The sequence below is a fragment of the Rhinatrema bivittatum genome, chromosome 13 (genome assembly GCF_901001135.1).
Source record: "Rhinatrema bivittatum chromosome 13, aRhiBiv1.1, whole genome shotgun sequence".
Classification (NCBI taxonomy): domain Eukaryota; kingdom Metazoa; phylum Chordata; class Amphibia; order Gymnophiona; family Rhinatrematidae; genus Rhinatrema; species Rhinatrema bivittatum.
The window spans coordinates 4,659,711-4,681,383 of record NC_042627.1 but is presented as its reverse complement, the minus strand read 5'-3'; the positions used below and the strand labels follow the sequence as shown (position 1 = coordinate 4,681,383).

Here is a 21,673-nt window from a genome sequence, read left to right as displayed (position 1 = left end):
TTTCTTTAAAATTTGAAGTTTAAAATAACCATCTTTAATCGACTTATTAATGAACCTCTTCAAATTGAGATGGGTATCTAGGATGACCCCCAAATCCCTAACGTCATTAACTATAGGATACTTGGGTTGAATGTTATTAATATCCGATATCATCTTATAATCAAGCTCATTACATATTTATTTATTTATTTATTTATTTAAAGTTTTTTTATACCGATTTTCCTGCATAAAATGCATATCAAACCGGTTTACAATGAAACAGAATGAGCAGGAAGTAAAATTCCTTAGTCTAATACATTTAAACATTTATATAAGAAGAAGTTTCATCTTTTGTTGGTTTAAAGAAAGCTGCAGATTGGGCTAATAACTGTTGAATAGAAGAAAAGTATATTTCCCTAATTTTAATGAGTTATCAAGAGAACCAGAAATTGGGAGCAAGATTTGGCACCTGGAAACCTCCTCATGGAGATCCGGAGTGCCGAGCAAATCTGCAGGCGTGTTAGCGGTGGCGGAAGCCCTGGGGAAGGGGACACGTCACCAGCACGGGGGTAGGGGGAGGGAAGCAGCATCAGCAGGGGGAGCACCTGGGGTGATCAGAAACCTCTAAAATGCTCCACCCCTGAAGACCCCTTTTTTTTACTTGGCCAAAGGAACACGTGTTGTGCAAACACCACATACACACATTCGGGCAGCTACAAATCCTGCTGGAGAGGATTGATTTAGAAAGGTGAACTCGATTTTCACTTGTGGAAAAGGCACGTAAGCCTTCTGGCATGTATTCCTGTGTACACCTGTGAGGTTTGTGAATACCCCCCTATCATTCACTTTTTGTCCTCCCCTCCCCCTTCACTTCTCCAAAGTTTCAAACTTTAAGCCCTGAAGTCCAATCTCGTAAGTGTCTGATATAGCCTTTAGGAAGCTCCTCTCTGTCGAGATGTGGCTGAGGTCTCACCAGCAGTTTTTAATGAGGTATTATCGCCTCTCTCTATGTCCCACAGCATTTCCCGGATTCTCCTCCCCTTGTAAAGCCACAATAATTTGGAACCTTGAGATCATGGATTCAGAAAATAACACATTATGGGCCCAATATACTAAGCATTTCCCCCCTAGAAACAAAATGGGAACAGACCTTTAGTAAATGACCCCCAAAGACTGAAGGTTCACATTTTTTGCATGTTACTCCCTGGCAATGTTTTGCCAGCGCTTAAAACAGGTACAAACGTCCCTGGGTGCTTTGTACCCATTGCAATATTCAAAGGAAATGGATGTGTCCAGTAACTCATGACCTCAAGGTCAGGAGATTATTTTATAACTGCCTTTTCAACCTCATGATGCATAATCTTATCTGCAAAAGTATCAGAAATCTAACATGCCCTGATCATGGGGGCAGTTCTGCAGAGTTTTCTATATAAACAGGAATTTCTGCCTTCCCAGAGCAGACTGACCCGGAGACCTTCCAAAACTTAAGTGCCTGCGAAAGAGCCAGGTAGGCTTTCTAGTCTTTGTGATTTCCTTTTAGAGAGGGGAATTTTCAAACGCATTTACAAGCTTAAAACCTGGAAAAGATTCCCCATCTGCTTTTTATTCCTTCTAACTGCAAAGAGGCCTTTCCAGAGGTAAAGCTGGGATAGAAAAAAAAACACTTCTTTGAGTTCTTGTGCCTTTCAAGGTGCTATGCATGCAAGCGTGAGTTTATACCTGCCGTCGAGCGCTTTGACCATGCGAGCTGAAGTGCGCACATATTGCGTACCCATGGACTTCAGCCCTACGGGGGCTGTTATGAAATTGGACTCAGTTTATTTAGCTGAAGAAAGGAATTACACAAAAAATGTGAAATCCCCAACCATAGCTGTGTGCTGTGTATAAGGAGAACAGTGTAAGTACCCGGCAGAGGTCATTTTCAAAAGGATTCATGTGCATTCTTAAATTCTTAGTTGTGGCTGTCTGCGATCGCCCTCACTCTTTTGGTGACTGTGTCTCTTGTAACTCGCTCTGGGCTGGAAAGGATGAGCACGTAATTGAATATGGAAAGAAAGAAAGCCCAGTTTATGCCAGTAAATCAGCTTTTGGACATCAGTGAGTCTGTGCAACTCTGTTCCGTGCGTCAGGACTGTGACAGAGTCAGCACTGACATGGGTTAGCACTCGCAAGGCCCACCCTGCTTCAAAAACCCGCAGCTTTGTGGGAGGGAATCTGTGCAGTACCCTGCCAATTACCCAGAGATTTTCAAGCTGAATTTATGAGCAGAAGTTTGCTTTGAATATCCTGGATAAAGAGTGGGTGTCCCATGCACCTGCAGACTACACAGGGGGGGGCAGATTTTAAAAGCCCTACGCACGTAAATCCAGCTGGATTTACGCACTCAGGGGGGGTTACACGCACCGAGCCTATTTTGCATAGGCTCGGCTACGCACGCAAGCCCCGGGACGCGCGTATGTCCCGGGGCTTGAAAAAAGGGGCGGGGTCTGGGCGGTCCGGGGTGGGGAGGGGGGCATGGCCAGAGGCCTCAATACAGCCTCTAGGCCGGGGGATCGTGTGCTGGCACTAGGCCGGCAGGCGCAACTTGAAAAATAAAGGTCAGGGGGGAGTTTTAGGTAGGGCTGGGGGGCGGGTTAGGTAGGGGAAGGTGGGTGGGGGGAGTGGAAGGAAAGTTCCCTCCGAGGCTGTTCTGATTTCAGAGCGGCCTCGGAAGGAACAGGGAAAGCCATCGGGGCTCCCCTAGGCTCGGCGCGCGCAAGCTGCACAAGTGTGCACCCCCCTTGCGCGTGCCTACCCCGTATTTTATAACAATCACATGGCTGCTCGCGCATGTTATAAAATCGGGCGTAGATATTAAAATCCCGCCCAGGCTGTTTGAGAATTACCTTCGTAGTGGTTCCTATGTGAGCCGGCTCCTGGATCTGGGCTGTTGCATCTATGGATTTGTAGTCCTGCTTTTCCTAGAAAAATTGAAACTAGAAGTCCTGATGTGCCATGTAGCACAGATTCTTGCCTCAGTCATTAGGGTTAATTAAGGGAAGATGAGAACCCCAGCCGCAGGGGGCACATGAACACAAGAGGCAGGGCAGTGCCACCTTCGCTGTTAGGCCAACACAGAACAGTGTCACATCCCTTTAGGAAGGGCTGTGGATTTAGTTTCCACAGGAAATGTATAAGTATATTATATGTATTGTATCCATTTGCCTGTTATAATTAAGAAAAGTAAAATAAAGAATTGAAAAAAAAAAAAAAGGAAGGTCTGTGGATAGAGATTTGAGTGTGAGAGCCTATTCAGCTACACCAAGTCCCTGTCCCAAAGTGCTCACAGGGTACCTGAGCCAACAGGAGACAAAGTGACTTGCCCAGGGTCACAAGGCGTGTCAGTGGGAGAAGCGGGATTTGTACCCTGGATTCCCTGGCTCACTCTCTAACCGGTACTAGACTTTTTTCTTTCCTCTCAGATCTCTACGCACTGTCTCCATTGTATGCAAATCTACCTCATGCATATTCATTGTGGAGGTCCTGTAAACCTGGCCTGTTTGTGGCTCTCGAGGACCGGAGTTGGCCACTCCTGCATTATTCCCATACTAATTGGCTGTCTGAACATTGGCCTTCCTCATTATAGCTGAAAGGTCAGGCATGGTTCTAGCTTCACTGAGAAGAGGGCATTCCCCGGAGAAGGAGGGGGATATGTTTAGATTAGGGGAGAAAACTGCCTGTTTTTTGTTTCCAGCAAAAATCTGCACACAAAGCAGGTGCAAGTGTTCACATGTATTTTGGACCCATGGCAGATATGAAAGGGAAAATAAATGCCTGCATTCCCTCTGAAAAGGGGGCAAAGGCCATACATAGGTGCAAAAGACCAATGGATTTTACCTCAATGTGGACACCTTGAGCGTTGTTCCCAAAAAGAATGAGTAGGGTTTTTGTTGCTAGGTTGGAGGATTAATCTTCAAGTTCCTCTGATTATTTGAAGACTCTTAAACTTGTAGACTCTCGTGAACTTACACAATCAGGATACGGCACACATTTAAAGAAATGATCAAGGACAAATACTGACAATAGAGTTCAAGATTGAGGAAAATTACTTCAGAAAGAAAAATAATTCCTTACAAGACTTAATACTTAGAGCAGTTTATACAAAAAACCGTCTCCACAGCAAGAGAACTCTTCAGACATCACTGTTGCAATAAAAGTGCTCAGCTCACCGCTCTTCCTCTCTCCTTGAGACCTCAGACCAGATCTGTTCCAGAACCGGGGCTGGACCTCCTCTTCTCTCATACTGAACTTTTCTAAGGCTGAACTTTACTGGGCCAGAACAAGCTCCAGTTCCTGAACCGTTTTTATCTTCTTAAATTAGGTGAACAGTCAAGCAGGTTCCCATTCTCCTTGAGAGCTCAAACTCTCAAAGAAAGCCCAGCTCACAGCTCCCCTTGTGCCAGTCCTGCTTCTAACCCTGTTTTCTTCCCCTAACAGGGGTAGCTCACGACTAACGGTCTTCTGCTAAGTCTGTCTTCCCTCCTTCTACTAACAGAGGCAGATTACTGCACTCCCAGAAGAGGATGTGCAAAGCAAGTACATCCTGGATAGCAGGGAATGTAATTACTCTTCAGCAAGGGAAGTTAATCAGGATCTCTCTGATCTGTTTTCTTTTTTTCTGTTACCATATTTATAGCTTTATCTCTCTTTGTCTCTCCATCTATCATATATATATACATATACCATATATCCCCAGTACTTTACAACCTACAATGGCTACCAGTTAAAAAAAGAATAGAGTACAAAGTACTCACAATCCTACACAAATCAATTCACAAAGCTGACTTCTCTGCCCTGGACAATATTATTCATCTACACAAATCTTTACGTACAACAAGATCTACATATAAAGTTCAGCTGGATGTCCCTTCTTTACCTCAAGCCAAATTATCCTCCACTAGAAATAGAGCCATCTCTATCATCGGCCCAAAACTATGGAACGCACTACCTCAACACCTCAATTCGCAAGAAAACTTTAAATCTTTTAAAAAAGATCTTAAAGATTGGTTACTCTCACAGTCGTACAATGGCTGCTCACCCAATGACAACTGAACATAATCTTTTTCACATCCACCTTCACATTCCTTTTTTATGCCAGTAATCCCCTCCTTCTGTCTTTCATCCTGTCTTGCAGAAACCTCTCTTCTCTCTAACGGTTTCAACCGTCTACTTCAAGTGTTGCGTACACTCATAACTTTTGTTCTATGAATGGTTCAATGTATTTATTGACTTTAAGTTAATGTTCTGATTCATTCTCTGTCACACTGTTATGAAGTTAAATGTAACTGGTTTGTTATAATGTAAACCGGAGTGAAGGCTATGTCAGCTGTACCTCGGTATATAAACAAATGCTAAATAAATAAATAAATAAATAAATAAATCTCTCTGTTTTTCTTACTTTATCTGTTTTATCTCTTTCCCTCTCTTTTGTGCCTATTTCCATTGCTTATTTTGTTCTGTATTACCCTTTTTTCTTCTTGCCCTTGACTCTCTCTCTCGCTTTCTTTCTCTCCCTAACCCTTTAAGAGCTGCTTAACTCTGGATAGCATCTTTTTCTTGTCTCTAGGATGCATTTGGAGAAGTTCCTCCTTATTCTGGTATCTATTCTTGCCTGCAATACGCTGACTTTGAAAAGTCTGGACGATGAATGGACACTCTGGAAATCAGATCATGGTATGTTAAAAATATTGCAATGTTAAGATATTCCAAAATGCAAACATGATGATATTTATTCAGAAATGAATCAAACTAATACTTTGTCTTGATTATGTGTAAATGGAGAACTATATATACAGTAAAGTTTATGTTATTTTGAAGGAATGTGCTACAACAGAGGTTTGAATTAAGGGAAAAGTTATTTCAAATATAAATATTGTTCATAACTTTGCCTAGTTCATCTCATTCTACTTTTAGCTTCCTGTTATCTTTCTAGCTCAACCATTTCAGTTATATGGTGGTGATGATGGAGATGATTTTCATGTTGATGATTACAATGGTGGTGATGAAAGCAATGTTGCTGATTATGTTGATTACAATGGTGATGATGATTTTCATGTTGATGATGATGATTACAATGGTGGTGATGATAGCAATGATGCTCATTATGTTGATTACAATGGTTATGAGGATGATGATGGTGTTTACAATGGTGATGATGACAATGTTAATTGCGATTATGATGGTGAAAGTGATTATTCTGATTATGGTGACTACGATGGTGATGCAGAGGATGACAATGGTGCTTATGAAGGTGATGTGTTAGTGATGGTGATGATGATAGTGGTGATTATGATGGTAATAATGATGATGCTGGTTACGATAGAGATCGCAACAATGAGATGGTGATTATGATGGTGATAATTATGATGATGTTGATAATATGATGATACATTAGAGGATTTTAAGGGTAATGATGATAGTGATGGTGATAATAAAGATGTTAGTAATTTTGGCAATGAAGAGCAGAAGGATGATGATAATTATATGTTAACAATAATGTTAATCCTGCTTAAGGTGGTGATATGAATAAGAATTATGATGATCATGATGATGGTGATTCTGTCGGTTGAAGCTGATGGTAATGAGGTTGGGCCCCATTTTAAATGACTGGCATAAATGGACACATTTTGAAAAATGGACACATTTTATTTATAATCTTGCTGATAATGAGTTTTATAATATCCACATGGAAATTATTTGTTTTGTATCTCATAACAGAAAGGAGATATAGCTCCCCGAAGGAAGAGGATGTTCGAAGAAAAATATGGGAGGCCAACTGGCAAAAAGTCACAGAACACAACAAACTGGCTGACCAGGGAAAGAAAAGTTACTGGATGAAGATGAATCACTTTGCTGACAAGGTAAGAGAGAGGGGATTAGAACCCCTGGCATTCTTACAGAAAAATGTGCCTTCTTGAAGAGAATCTTGTTGAAAATCAGTAAAATTCAATTTAGTGGTTTGCTTATATATTTAGAGGCCTTGGTGGTTTTTGGGGAGATCAGGGCCCAGCCTGATGGGGATGCTCCTGTGGGATTTTCCTTGCCCACCAAAGAGTGTATGATGTATCGGTCGCACAGTGTGTACACGAAGAGGTGCCATATAGCAACACCGCCCTCTCGCTCATTCTCACCCCAACCTCCCCTTCTCCTTATTTCTCTCGAGGACTGAAAAAGAAAATAGAAAAGCTGTGCAATCTCTCACCATCCTCCCTGTCAGCACTCTCACACTGGTCTGCCACTTCCCCTTCTCCCTCCTTTGCTTCGTACACCCTGCTGCCTCTCCCTACCTACTACTATCCTTACTATCATTTATCCTTTCTGTCTCCCTACTGGATGGACCCAGCGCTGTGAAAATATGCAGAAGCGGCTGCCTGCGCCACAAACCCTGCAACCTTGTCGAGGCACATAAAGAAAATAAGCCTGCTGACGGAACAGTGAAACTCCACACGTGCTCGTATGAGCCTGACGTTGCTAAGTTTCAGCTACACGGCGCCGCCCAGAACCTTATTCTTCCCATATTGCTGCATGGCGGGAGCTAGGCCTGCTCGTAATAAACTGGGCCACGTGGAAAAGGGGAGCTGGGGCACTGAAGATATGAGGAAACGGTGTCCTGGCTCAAGATCCGTGCGGAGTACCACGCATGCTGCCCCACTTCATCACATCTGGCTCGCCTGCAGGCTCCCTCACCTACCTTTATCTGTTCCTCCTCTTCATCTGTGTCACGATTCCCGCTAGCTCTCTTCTGCCTTGCTTTTGCCTCTTTTCTGGACATTTATATGTATCCTACCCTCTCTCTCTCTCTCTTCCTCGTCCCGTGTTTCTGTTTCTGTCTCTGCCTTGCTGAATTTCATTATTCCCTCCCTTTGCTTTGTACTTAAAAATCATTTCATTGTTTTTAGACGGCAAATGAATTGAAATTGAAAAGCTGCTTACGGAATTCAACATCCCAAGAGAGGAATTTTAAAAGCTACCAGGGTAAGAAGTATCAAACAGGGCCCCCAAATGTGGACTGGAGAGATGAGAAGTGCGTCACGGCTGTGAAGGACCAAGGCTTGTGCGGCTCCTGCTGGGCGTTCGCCACGGTAAAGGTCCTTTTACTCCCTCCCAGAGCGCAGCTCGTTGGATCCTCAGCTTTCTAGGCAAAATAAAACACATCTTAGTTCCTGCAGGGGCTCCAGAGCTCTACATTATTCATACACACGCTTATGCATTTATTTTGGTAGCAAGCGATATCAGTGCCCTGAGCGCAGACCTCTAACTATCCCTGCCTGAACAATTATTATAATTCATAACTACCAATAAAGAGGAATTATTCTGGGAAAGCAGCAAGGCACAGTCATTCTAAAATGTCCCCTTTTTCTTATCATGGGCATTATCCGTACATTAATAACACATTTTAATGAATCTAAGGGTAAGTTAACCGGCTTACTATAATATCCAGAGTTAGCAGGATAGCGTCATCCCGTCGACCTGATCTGGCTAACCAGTGGCTGAATGTGGAGTTACTAATTGACTTCGTTTTTAGGAACAGGCTGATCTACTCTTGATTTTACCCCATTTCATACAGATTAAACAAAGTTATGGTTTGGAATCTGAGCCTCTTGTTTCCTGTCTGTATTTGAGAGTAAATATACATCCAAGAGATCTGGATGAGGTGGGGTACACTAACCAGGACAGTGATCTTGGATGAACTCATCTGATAATAGCAAAACAGGACGACACAGCCCTAGTCAGAGCCAGAAGACTGCTAGGGAGAGAGGGAACCCGTAGGATCCGAATCATTTTGTTCCATTCTGGAGGCAACTCTCTGCAGTTTACTTACATTTATAATACTTTGAGTAGCTGAGAAGAAGGCATTTTCAGAAACTTTAAAAACTAGTTTCGCCGGCTCAGGAGTGAAATATAAATAAGAACAAAAAGGGGGAATTTTAACTAACTGCCACCCCCAGGTTACATAGTAATATAGTCAACGACAGCAGAAAAATATGTATTGGTTCCTCCAGTCTGCTCAATTATTCCAGTCCTCACTGCTATGTTTGCAAATTTTGAAAACCTGATTGCTTGAAGGATAGTGCTCTGCTCTTTATTCATGTGAGGTTAGTTGTCTTCCTTATTGGTTCTCTACTATCTTGGGCAAGTTCCCATATGCAATCATATACCCAGCCCAATTCAGCGCACCCACCCCATGTCTTTCCAACAGCCTTAGTAATAATTTAAACGGCTAGCAAAAATAGTGAGACTGTTGCTAAAAAGTGAGTGTGGCTGTTGCCTGAATATCCAACTGCCTAAGGTACATATGACCTTAATGGATAGTACCTGCCCATCACCTGCCAGCATTGACCCAACTGGTTTTTGGAGAGCTGTGATCTGCTGGTTCCAACCCAGCTACATGTATAAAGTAGACATGTTTATATCAGGGAGGCGATGAGTGACTTACGCACTCTGGGAGTATCACAGTCCTGTGCCCTAGTTGGGAGATCTCGGTGCTGAAATAGTGCAGACTTTAGGTTAAAAGTGGCAGAAATCCTAACACTGAAATACTATTGATTCAGGAAGACAGAGATTTCGACACTCACATTCAGCCTTATAGATATTTGGTGACAGAGATCTTAGTGCTAAAACACTGAGGCCTATCGATTCATTGTGGCAGAGATCTCAGTGCTCACACATGCAACCTATAGATTCCTGGTAGCAGGGTGTTCAGTTTTCACTTAAAAAGCACTGGAAGAGTCTAAGTTTTCTTTATTAGGGGTCTCGCTGTGTGTTCACTGAGCTCAGGTCACACTGTTCCTTTTCTCCTCCCAGGTGGGTACAATAGAGTCTCGGTTCTGTATCAAATATGGACCACTGGTGGAGCTGAGCGAGCAGCAGCTGGTGGACTGCGATTATTACAATGGTGGCTGCTGTGGCGGATATCCTAGTAGTGCGCTTGAATATATTATCGATCATGGGCTGATGAAAAGTTCCAAGTACAAATATAAAGGATATGTGAGTATATTTTCAGAATTGGCATCTTATAAAATGACAGGCTCGCATTGCTAAAAGGTACCAAACAGACAGCAATGCAAACTGATCTCCATAGGATCACAGTTACAGTAAAGCACAGTGCAAGCTTCCTCCTCCTATTATTGTATTCCTTTGAAATTGATTGCAAACTGTTGTGAAGGTCCCCGATGTGACAGTATAGAAAAGCAATAAACGTAAACCTTAACTCTCTCCCACCCCACGTATACTGCCCTACCTCATAAGAGGTACAGCACAGGCAGCAGCAGCGCAAGCTTCCCTCATATTCGCTGTCCCATCACAGAACAAGCGCAGTCCCTCTCTCTCAAACACTTCTTCATGATGCTGCAAATGATATACCGTAAATCTACCTGCCCATTCAGTGCTTCTGTTTGGCTTTGGAAGGCACCAGTGTCTCCTTTCCAGATCCCTCTCGTAAACCTGCCACCTCAGGCCTCGAAGGGGATTGGTGGGTAACACATCTTCAGGGCAGAATGTGACTGCCTATTCAGCATCGCCTGGCAGGGAGAGGAGGCTGCAATTCATCTGCTGTCAAATGGGGGAGCCATGGTCCTTCAGATGTGCTTTCTCATAGATTGTGCCGCTGCTCTTCTTCATTGCACAGAAAACCAATAATAAAGTTAATATCATGTTACAGCAAGGAAAAGACGTTGTGATGGAAATATTTTATTTGATCTGGCAGTTCAGAGCAGATTGGATTCACGTACTCTATCGCACTATCCCCTGGGGGCTTCCAATCTAAGGGCCGGATTTACTAAGGCTTCTCTTCCGCTCTGGGTGTATGGGGCAAACGCTTAGTAAATGAGGCCCTATGTTTATACCTAATCTAGTAGAGGGTAAAGTGGTTCGCCCACGGTCCCAAGGAGTGGTAGTGAAAGCTGAATGCTGGTTTTCTGGGTTTGTAGCCCACTGCTTCAATCATGAGGCCGCTCTTCCACTCCCAACATCTGCTTGCATCTCTATTCAGCTCAACCATTCATCGTATCGTCTGTAGCTTGAGAGGGAGAAGAAAAGCAGATGTAGCACTGCTGCACAAGGATGGAGAGAACAAGAAAGCAGAAAACTAGAAACTTGTCAGTTTTGCACCAGTGATGGGCAAAGCAATGCAACCTCTGTTGAATGACAAAATAGTCTGATACTGTAAAGAAGGTGGGTTATGAGATCTGAGGCAACATAGTTTCATAAAGGTACAATTTTGCCAAACAATGGATTTCTTTGATGTGACTGTCATGAGAGAATTAGCTTATAAGTGGATACTGTGCTATCGAGAGATTGTTGCTAGGTGTCATAAGAGCATAAGTCGTGCCTTGCTGGGTCAGAACAAATGCCCATCAAGCCTAGCATTCTGTCGCCAACAATGGCTAATCCAGGTCATTAAGATGAGTTCACTGTTTTGAAAGGGTAAATACCTATTCCCTATTTACCTGTTCTATCCCACTCACCCATATATATCTCTAGCATGTCCCTTTTCAGTTGTCTCTTCTGCAAGCTGAAGAGCCCTAACCAGTTTAGGCATTCTTCATAAAATGTCTTTCCTTTCTATTTGTTCTTGTTGAAATAACTAGCTCAGCTTTACTTTACCAGGACTCAAGGAAGGAAATTAAGTAACCAGTAAGTTTAAATTTTACTTTCTTCTTCTCCCTGCCAGCTCAGTCCAGACCAGTGGGAAATGCCTGAGCACTATCTTCCCAGGGTGGGATGAGACTTCAAAAGCCCCTAGGACTCTCCTAATGAATTCTGAGTCCTCTCTTGCAGATTCAATTTATAATGCTTTATAAATGCTTCCTTACATGTTTGTTATGGAGAAACCAATTTATATTCTGTCCAGGATGTTGCTTGGACTCTCGTTGAATGAGCGTTCAACTTGGGTGGCACTTGTCTGCCTACTCCAATGTAGGCTCCCATCATTGTTTCTTTGATCCATCTTGTGACAGACGGATGCCACCCAACCCTTCCTCTGGTCCCTCAAACTGTACAAACTTTCTAACCGACTTGCTGAAGGCATTCATGACCTTGAAGTGTCTTACTAAAACCGTCCTGATATTCAATAGGTGAAGGTTTCTTTTTGATCTGCTTCCTAAATGCTGATTCATATGAAATTCTGGCGGTACTTTGGGAAGAAAGTAAGGGCTTGGGCAAATTGTGACTTTATTTTCATGAAACATCAACTATGGATTTTGACACGGCAGTGCTTGGAGTACAGAGATTCTTCTGGCTGAGCAGATTGCTACTTAGAATATTGTTTTCACAGTCAAATCTTTAATTGTTGCTTTCCTCGGGGGAGTCCTCAGCACCAGGGTTAAGTTTCATGCTCAGATAGTGGGGGCACATGTGTTTTACCACCTTAAGAAAGCATGCTATCTCCAGAGGGGAACTTACTGAGCTTCCCTCCAGCTGTCCCCTTTAACACATCAATGCTGCTAACTGCACCTTCAGGGAGTTTAATATGAGAACCTTGCCCAGACCCTCCTATAGAAACTCCAAGATCATCCCTATCTGTGCCTTAAATGGGGAATTATCCCCATTTCTACACCAGGCTTCAAACACTTTCCAGATTCTGCTATATGCAAGGGAGGTGGAGTGTTTCCTTGCTTGTAAGATCTTTGAAATGACTGCTTCCAAATACCCTTGTCTCCTCAGTCTTCTCCTTTCAATAGCCAGGCTGTAGGACAATAAGGACCTGGATCTTCCATCAACATTGGGGCTTGATGGCGCAGTCCTCTGTTTCTTGTGAGCCTGAGAGGCTTCATCTTGCTCATTTTCACCAGGTCTGCATACCATGGGCACCTGGGCCAGTCCTCTGCTATTAAAATGACCCAACCATTCTTGCAATCAGCCATAGCAGAAACACATAGAGCAGGTCATATGCTGGTCATGGTTTGACCAATTCCTCTATCCCCCTTGAACCCTTTTCCTGGGCTCAGCTGTAGCATTTCTTGGCTTTGGTGTTCCCTAGGGTCACCATCAGGTCCTGTTGGGGCTGTCTCCACATGGCTACTATCTCCATAAATACCTCTTCCGATAACTCATTTTCCTGAGTCGAATTTGTTCCGGCTGAGATATCCACCTGCAGATTGTTCACTCCTGCTATATATCTCACCATCAAGACACTGAAGTGCAAATCTGCTCATCTTTGGTTGGGAATATCAGGTGTCCCCTTACCTGTTGACATATGCTACTGCTGTAGCACTGTCTGATAATACTCTTATATCCTTCCTTCCAGCCTCTGGAGAAAGATGTTGACTGCCAACATGATTACACTTGGTGATTTATGGACCAGGTGGTTTCTACCTTCAACCACCTGCCCTGTGCCATCCGTTCTTCTCAGAGGGCTCCCCAGCCTACCAGGCTGGCATCGGCCTCTAAAATTATCAATCTTGGTGGTTCCAGACTTATTTATTTATTTATTTATTTATTTAAAAATGTTTATATACCGCTTTTACAATTCAAAAGAATTAATCAAAACGGTTTACAACCGAACATACATAATGAATAAATTTAAAAATAAGACAAATTAAAACTAACATTTAAAAATAACACAATATACAATCATGTCCAACGACTTTTAAACAAAAAAAATAAAATTGGGATGAGTGGATGAAAATTATTCTTACTCCTTTGATTGGTCTCCCCTGAGAGTGAGAATCTCTCTTATCATAGACTTGTTTCTGTGAGGGACCACCTTGTCAACAAAGCTACTTCTAGCAGTTGCATGGAGGCCTTTGCTCATGGCACTAGATCTATTGCAACTGCCATTGATCCTAGCACCTTCAAGTAGTCCTTCCCTCTGGGTCTCCTACTTACCATTAACTCTCTCACTTGGGGCTGGAGCTACTTCACCCTTTCCTGAGTCATATAGACCTTCCCTGTCCCTCTGTTGAAGTGTGCTCAAACCAGGGACTGGAAGGATGCATCTGGCTGTTGGCTTCGTTCACGGTCCGGCCCAAGAGCTGTTACACTCTTTGAGTGGACTATCTGCTCTCCTGATTTTGAACTGGCCCTGATTAGTCAGTCGTCTAAATACGGGTGGAATAGTATGCCTTCATTTCTTAGCACCGCCACCACCAGTATCATCACCTTGGTGAAGATATGAGGTGCTATGGCCTTGAATTGATAATGGTTCCGCAGGACTGTGGACTTTAGGAAATTCTGGTATACCTTTCTGATAGGATATGCAAGTAGGCCTCTGCTAAATCTAGTGAGGGCAAGAACTGTCATTTTTGGACCACCCCTTAGTGGTTAGACAGATAAGTTCCAGCGATATTCAAGGCTCGCCATTTAGTGGGAGAACTTGCGAGTTATCTGGCTTAAATGGTTTAGAATAATAACTTCATAAGTCTAGGAAGAGCAGGACCACAGGCCTATAGATGTGATGTGGCAAACTCAGGCATGGTTTAGCCCAGGCATGGTTTAGCCCAGCTCTCTCCTGAAGGCACACCTAGCCAATCAGGTTTTCAAGATTGCCCCAATGAATATATATATTAGATACATTTGCATATACTGGGCCTCTGATGGATGCAAATCTTCCTGTAAACCTGACTGGTTAGTGTATTTTCAAGAGAGGGTTGGGAAAACTAGCTTAGCCTGTCACTGACCCTGTCTGCTTTTGCTGTTTCTCACTGAGACCTGAGCACAATCTCCCATAGCAATATTTTTTTTCCCACAGAATAGCGAATGCCGTTTCAAATATCGCCAAGCCCTGCAAGTGAACGCCTCCAAATTCTATGACTTCAGAGGAGAAGACAACATTGCATCTGCCCTGGCTCACGATGGGCCTTTGTCTATAACATTTGCTGTGGATGTTGACTTTTTCTTCTATGACAAAGGTTAGAACTTTGCATTTATATTATGCTCTGTTCAGACCCCTGTACAAAGATGGTAAAGAATAGAGAAAGAACCGAGCCACTGTGACAAAGTAGGAAATCTTTCCATCCAGGAGCTCAGCTCACTGCTGCTTGTCACTTGGTTCCACAAATGCTGTCCTGGTGATGCTTCACTTCAGTGCGTTGTCACTGATTCAGGTGTTCTGTGGGTGATTCTCACCTGAACAGGAAACATTGTCATGGGGACATTAGCAGAACATGCCAGAGAAAACTGCATCTGGACCTGCCACTAAATGTGTGCTTTCAATGCTGCGTGACTGTACAGTGCCAAGCCAGGAACCCACACACATACACACATACATACGGGCTTATTCTCACACACTCACACATACATACGTGCTTATTCTCACACACACACACATACATACGTGCTTATCCTCACACACACACACACACACATATATATACAGGCTCATTCTCACACACTCACACACACACACATACATACATGCTTATTCTCACACACAGACACACACATACATACGTGCTTATCCTCACACACACACACATATATACAGGCTCATTCTCACACACTCACACATACATACGGGCTTATTCTCACACACTCACACATACATACGTATGTATAACAGAGTCTTATCCTCAACTCACACTCACACATACATACGTATGTATAACAGAGTCTTATCCTCAACTCACACACACACATACATACAGGCTCATTCTCACACACTCACACACACACACATACATACGGGCTTATCCTCACACACACACACACACATATATACAGGCTCATTCTCACACACTCACACACACACACATTCATACGGGCTTATTCTCACACACACACACATACATACGTATGTATAACAGAGTCTTAATCCTCAACAAGAAGAGTTTTTCCTTCTGCTTGTACTGTTTAAGAGGGCAATTTCCAAACTTGCAGACTTTATAGAGTAAAGTGAACTTATGTGCCTGAGTTTGCTTTGAAAATACTTGGGTAATTTTCCAAGTATCCTAGAAAGTTGCACCTGGCCTTCGGAAGGTGGAACTTGTGAGGTGTAATGGACTGATTGATTATTTATTTACATTTATTAAGGCTTCTGTCTAAAAATACTTGAAATGATTACAAAATCAAATAAAAAATACAGAAACACAACAATGCAAAAACATCCTAACCTCATCACATAATAAATACAAATTATTAAATTCAAAATAAATCAATAGAATTCCAATAGAATACATAAAAAAAATTACAACTGAAAATATTTTTACTATAAGACAGGCATGCTTTTTAAAACAAAAAAGTATGCCTGTAAATCCCAATTCTACCTCCAGAGTGTCTTTCTACAGTTCACAGAAAACTTCCCGGTAATCAGGTTACACATGCACATTTTCTCTAGCAGGCCCCAAGGCTATTTTCGGACAATATTAAGGGGAAGGGTGAGAAAGTACTAGGGAAAATGTTTTTTTTCCAGTATTTAGCCACTGAACACCTTTTTTTGCACCTGCTGATTTATCTGTGTTTATCATTTAGAACCTAAAATCAAAAGTCTTATATATCATTAAATCTTTCCTACCACCATCTCCTTTCCCCTCAGGAATCTTTGATGGTGATTGTGCTCCATATTCTAACCATGCAATGCTTGCTGTCGGCTACGGAGCTATGGACTATGAAGAATATTGGATAGTAAAAAACAGGTATGTTGTTTGGATAACCTTTGAGAATTCTTCTCAGGGCTGTTTACTAGCTGCAGCTTCAGTTAAAAAACTGCATCTCAATCATCATTTTGACTGGGCCTTTTTCACTATGACTCCTAGAATCTGGAATGATCTACCATTGTTGGTTAGATCAGAACTAAGTTATCTAAAGTTCTGGAAACTGCTGTTTCCAAAGGTGGTGTGATCTTATTTTGGTAGATTCCCTCTTGATAGAGTTTTCCTTTCTTTGGCCTGGATCCACCATCTATCGCAGAAAACGAGGGCGGGGGGCGGGCCTGTGAAAGCCGGCAGCCATCGCACCACCTCGGTGTTATCGCTGCCGGCTTTCGCACCCAATAATGCTACCGTGAAAGGTGGTGCTATTGGGCGCGCTACTGGTGACGATAACGTGGTTTACCTTATCGTCGCCAGCGAAGACATCGCGGAGTCTGCCCCTCGCCGCCCGACTCCTCCCCTCGCCGCCCCGACTCCACCCCTAGCAAGCTATCACATGTGAAAAGAGACTTTTCGAAAGCGATAGCGGCTTATCGCACTCAATAAGCTTTATAAAATGATCCCCTTAGTTTGGATAATGGCAGCATTTCTATGTTTTCATGTTGTTGTATGCCTCTGTTTTTGATTATTTATGATTGTGTTATGATGTTACTTTTTTTTATAATTTACTTCTTTATTGAATTTTAACATTAATATGACATAAACAATGCCAATCAACAAACTGGATATTAACTACAAAGAATAAGAAATAATATTCAGAGGAAAGGCAAGGTAAAAGTAATGTTACAATCATATTATCATTTCAGAAAACAATATTTCACACATTTCTTTACACTTTTTCCTCATTTAGATACCCTGATACTATTGGGGAGTCCAAGATTCCAATTAGGAGCTATTTGGTACAAAGCACAGATAAAACAGAAAACAAGGAGAGACCCGACTATTCTTTTATGCGATAACACTAGTTGTCAGTATTCCCGACTAACACTTTGGCATCTAAAAAGGACTTAAGATCAGATGGTTCAAAGTATAAATACTTAACATTATTTATTTGCATGACACATTTACATGGGTAGTGAATAGTAATCTGGGCTCCTATTTGCTCAGCCTGTTGCCTAAGAGCTAAGAATTCTTTTCTCCTATGCTGAGTCGCTTTTACAATGTCCGGGAAAATCCATGTTTTTTGTCCATACCTGTCTATTTCTTAGATATAGCTTGAGAACTAAATCTCTATCAGGTGGAAATATAAATTTAACAAGTAATGTTCCTCGTCTTCCAATAAGCACTTCTCCCGAGGTTTCCAATAATGCTGAAACATTAGCAGGAGGTAGTTCTTCTTTTATTTTATCAAAAGATACAAAATAGATTTTAGCTAAAGGTGGCATTGCTCCAGAAGGTATTTTTAAAACTTCCTGTAGGTATCTCTTAAACTGGTCTTGAATTGAGACGTACTGAATTTGAGGGAAATTCAGCTCTCTTAAATTCATATATCTTGCTTCATTCTCTATTTTCTCCAACTTTCTTATTCGCTCCATTTCTCCCTATATTAGACCACCTTGAACTTTCTGGACCTGAGTCACTTTTTGTTCCAATTCTTCCATCTTTGTAGCTTGTACAATAACCTGTTGTTCTAAGGTTTGTGAGCGTTTATTTACATCAGCTATTGCAACTATTAACGAGGAAATCGATTTTCCTAGTGTTATTATAGCTGTCCATACACTGTCCAGGGTTATATCAAGAGGTTTTTCCACAATCCTTTCAGGAATAGATGCAACTACATCTCCTCTACCAGAAATTACCACATCTCTGTGTTCACTGGTGGTTCCTCCCTTCCCCCTTGGAGTCGACGCCATCATTAACTCTTGTTGACCAAACTTCTCCTCTGAAGTACATTTCTTTATCTGGCAAACACCAATAGTAATATTCTCACTTACTTCAGGTTTCTTGACCATAACCAAGGGATTTCCTTCGGTGTCTGATGCAGACAAAATATCCACTTCCAAGAGGGTCTTCCGTCCGTTTCATTTCACCAAGTTTTGTCAGTAAAGGGGAGGGTATTATTGGGGTTCCAGGACTGAGAGAGATGGACGAAGCAGGTGACGCTGCAGTTTGCTCCACAGCAGCTGTCACAGCGCTTCCGACTCCTGAAGCTCTACCGGAACCCGTGGCGAAAAAACTCTGAATTCTCTGTTGAGTCGAGCCCGCTGGGGAAGACGCTGTAGGTACTTCCTGCAGTTTGGCCTTTCTTGTAATGTGCGGTGTGTTGGTCTACAGCCACAAGCAAAGAGGAAATTGTTTGGAATCAGAGCGGAGAGTATCCAATGCATCTCTCCTTCAAGCGCCATCTTGGTCTCCCGTTATGATGTTATTTTTAAACCCCTTTTCTCCGAGGACAAACAGGATGGCAGTCTTCACAAGAGGCTGACATCAGATGGAGCCCAGCATGGAACATTTATATCAAAGTTTCTAGAACTTTGAACTTGTTCCACGGGGCATGTGCAGATGGACATATTACCGTGAGTCCATGTGGAGTCCCTTCAGTCTCATGTTTCCATGGAGCCCACCAATTATGGATCTTCACTCTCTGGATTTTGGATCCTCAGGATTTCCTATTCGAGTAGGAATCATTCCATCAAGGAGCCCCGTGGTCTTTTTCTTCCCTTTTAATTATCCTTACGCTGGGTTTTTTCAGCAACCACACTGTGCACTGTGCACTGGCGTCAGTGTACTACAGTGGCATTGACTGTGTCTCAGTCACTGAGAGATTTTGATTTTGCTGGACTAAATTTTGTTGGCCAGTTCCCCCACGGATAAGTGGATCAGTGACTTCACTAGATGCCTCCTGTATGCCAGAGCCATGTCTATCATGGTGAGAAACGTGTCCTCCGTCTGGGGGAAAGTCATGACATTTGGTGGTGTCATCACTGCACAACCATGACTCCTAGGAGGTAAAACCTTATGGAAAAGCACTTCGGTAACCAAAAATCTGGCCCATCAAAATAAGCATCAAAGGCACAACATCAATGGATATAGCTGCACTGGAGAAAGTACAGAGCAGAGATGTGAATCAGAACCGGTATCGGTTCCGATTCCGGTTCCGATTCACTTCGTGAAATTTTTATCTTGCAGTCCGATCGGGGTTTTTTTTATCGGCTGCGCCCGAGCCGATAACCAGAAAATACAGCCGACTCTTTAAAATGAGTTTGTTAGTATCCCCCCACCCTCCGGACCCCCCCCAAAAATTTTTTAAATACCTGATGGTCCAGTGGGGGTCCCGGGAGCATTCTCCTACGCTCGGGCCGTCAGCTGCCAGTAAACAAAATGGCGCCGATGGCCCTTTGCCCTTAGCATGTGACAGGGTATCCGTGCCATTGGCCGGTCCCTGTCACATGGTAGGAGCAATGGACGGCCGGCGCCATCTTTAAAAATGGCGCGGGCCATCCAGTGACAGGGACCTCCTCTTTTCCATTGCGTGGCCCAGTGACAGGGACCTCCTGTCTTCCATTGCATGGCCCAGTGACAGGGACCTCCTGTCTTCAGCCTCATGGCCCAGTGACAGGGACCGCCTGTCTTCAGCCTCATGCCCAAGTGACAGGGACCTCTGTCTTCAGCCTCATGGCCCAGTGACAGGGACCTCCTGTCTTCTGTTGCATGACTCAGTGACAGGGACCTCCTGTCTTCAGCTGCATGGCCCAGTGACAGGGACCTCCTGTCTTCAGCCACATGGCCCAGTGACAGGGACCTCCTCTCTTCCATTGTGTGGCCTGGCTGACAGCAGGCTTCTCTTTTTGGCCACACAGACCCAGGCAATTCAGCTGCTGCACGAGCCTGGTCCATGGGGAGGAGGGACCCAGTGCAGGAATTATTGGGGCTTAAAATTAAATTGGCGGGAGGTGCCCTGACTACAGGAAGCCTGCACAAGTTAGTCCTGCAACCACGTGACTGGCTCACCATTGCATGCCCGAAGCCCCGATAGGCCAGTCCGCCCCCTGGGTGTGACTTATGTTCAAGTTCAGCCCAACTCCATCCCCTGGAACGCTGTTCCTCAGTTTGCATAAAAGTCATACACGCAATTAGCCCTAGGTGATTATAGCACAGGACCTGATGTATGTGCCCTAATGAGCTCTAATCCATTGTATTTAAATGTGTAATTTTCATAGCATCTTCTAAATTATCTCATAAGCTTGCTCTAAGGTCTTTTTTCTCTCAAATCTTCTCTTGTTTCATTTGCTCATGTTTCTTTGTATTTCAGTACATTTCATTCTCCCTTACTTTTTTTTTTCTTTTATTCTTTTCCAGTTGGGGTCACTACTGGGGAGAGAATGGATATGTGAAAATCAAACGCAATGTCAACCTCTGTAATATTGGTGACTGGGCATCAGCTGCAGACCTGGTCTGATCTGGAGAACTGGAATCATCACCTATTTGGGGCTATGCGAGGGAGGCACCACGTGCGTGATAAAAGATCCTATTGCTGCAGTCTGATGTTATGAAATCGGTATCCTCACCTGCTATTCATTCACAATTTAAAACTATGCTTCTCAAAAATCACTGCTATTTGCAGACAAGCAAATAAAATGATTATTTGGTAATATATATGTCAATTATATTTGTGTAAAGAGTTTATTCTTTTATGAACTGTCTGTCACATCAGATTAGCATAAAGCTAAGACCTCACCTTGCCACTTTGAATTTAGCCACTGAAAACCATTTGAAGCTTCTGGGAAATAAACTGAAATGAAATCCTCATTCAATTTTCAGCAGGCAAGTATCAATGCAAATAAAAACCAACAAACCTGCACTAAGTCTACCCTAGAGGGCAGTCTGTACATAAAGAATATATACATATTGTATAGTATGAGCTGAACCCCTCTGCTGCCTTCACAGGTAAGGGCAACTTGAGGGTCACTGTCAGGGTAATATGTAATGGAAGCTTGCTGTGCTGTGCCTGATCCATGGTGGGGCAGTGTGTGTGTGTGTGTATGTGTATATGTGTGTGTGTAGTGTGTGTGTGTATGTGTGTGTGTGTGTGTGTGTGTGTGTGAGAGAGAGAGAGAGGGGGAAGCTTG

At 43.0% G+C, this 21,673-nt stretch overlaps 1 protein-coding gene across 2 annotated transcripts; it reads left to right on the top strand.

Moving 5' to 3' along the window:
• The first annotated feature begins 1,349 nt into the window (after positions 1–1,349).
• LOC115075038 (mexicain-like) lies at positions 1,350–21,211 on the top strand. 2 transcript variants are annotated; one of them, XM_029575151.1, is made up of 8 exons: positions 1,350–1,486; positions 5,585–5,691; positions 6,736–6,878; positions 7,917–8,099; positions 9,823–10,005; positions 14,708–14,867; positions 16,490–16,589; positions 20,904–21,211. In XM_029575151.1, exons 2-8 carry the CDS (start codon positions 5,586–5,588, stop codon positions 21,001–21,003), a joined length of 975 nt encoding a protein of 324 aa, XP_029431011.1. In that variant the 5' UTR covers positions 1,350–1,486; position 5,585; the 3' UTR covers positions 21,004–21,211. The 2 variants fall into 2 exon arrangements, with proteins under 2 accessions (XP_029431011.1, XP_029431012.1); XM_029575152.1 differs by having other exon boundaries at positions 1,455–1,486; positions 5,545–5,691.
• Positions 21,212–21,673: the final 462 nt, after the last annotated feature.

Coding starts and splice junctions, on each gene's coding strand:
- LOC115075038 (XM_029575151.1), top strand. CDS start 5,586: ATGCATTTGGAGAAGTTCCTCCTTATTCTGGTATCTATTCTTGCCTGC. Junction 5,692..6,735: donor ACTCTGGAAATCAGATCATG/GTATGTTAAAAA, acceptor ATCTCATAACAG/AAAGGAGATATAGCTCCCCG. Junction 6,879..7,916: donor TGAATCACTTTGCTGACAAG/GTAAGAGAGAGG, acceptor CATTGTTTTTAG/ACGGCAAATGAATTGAAATT.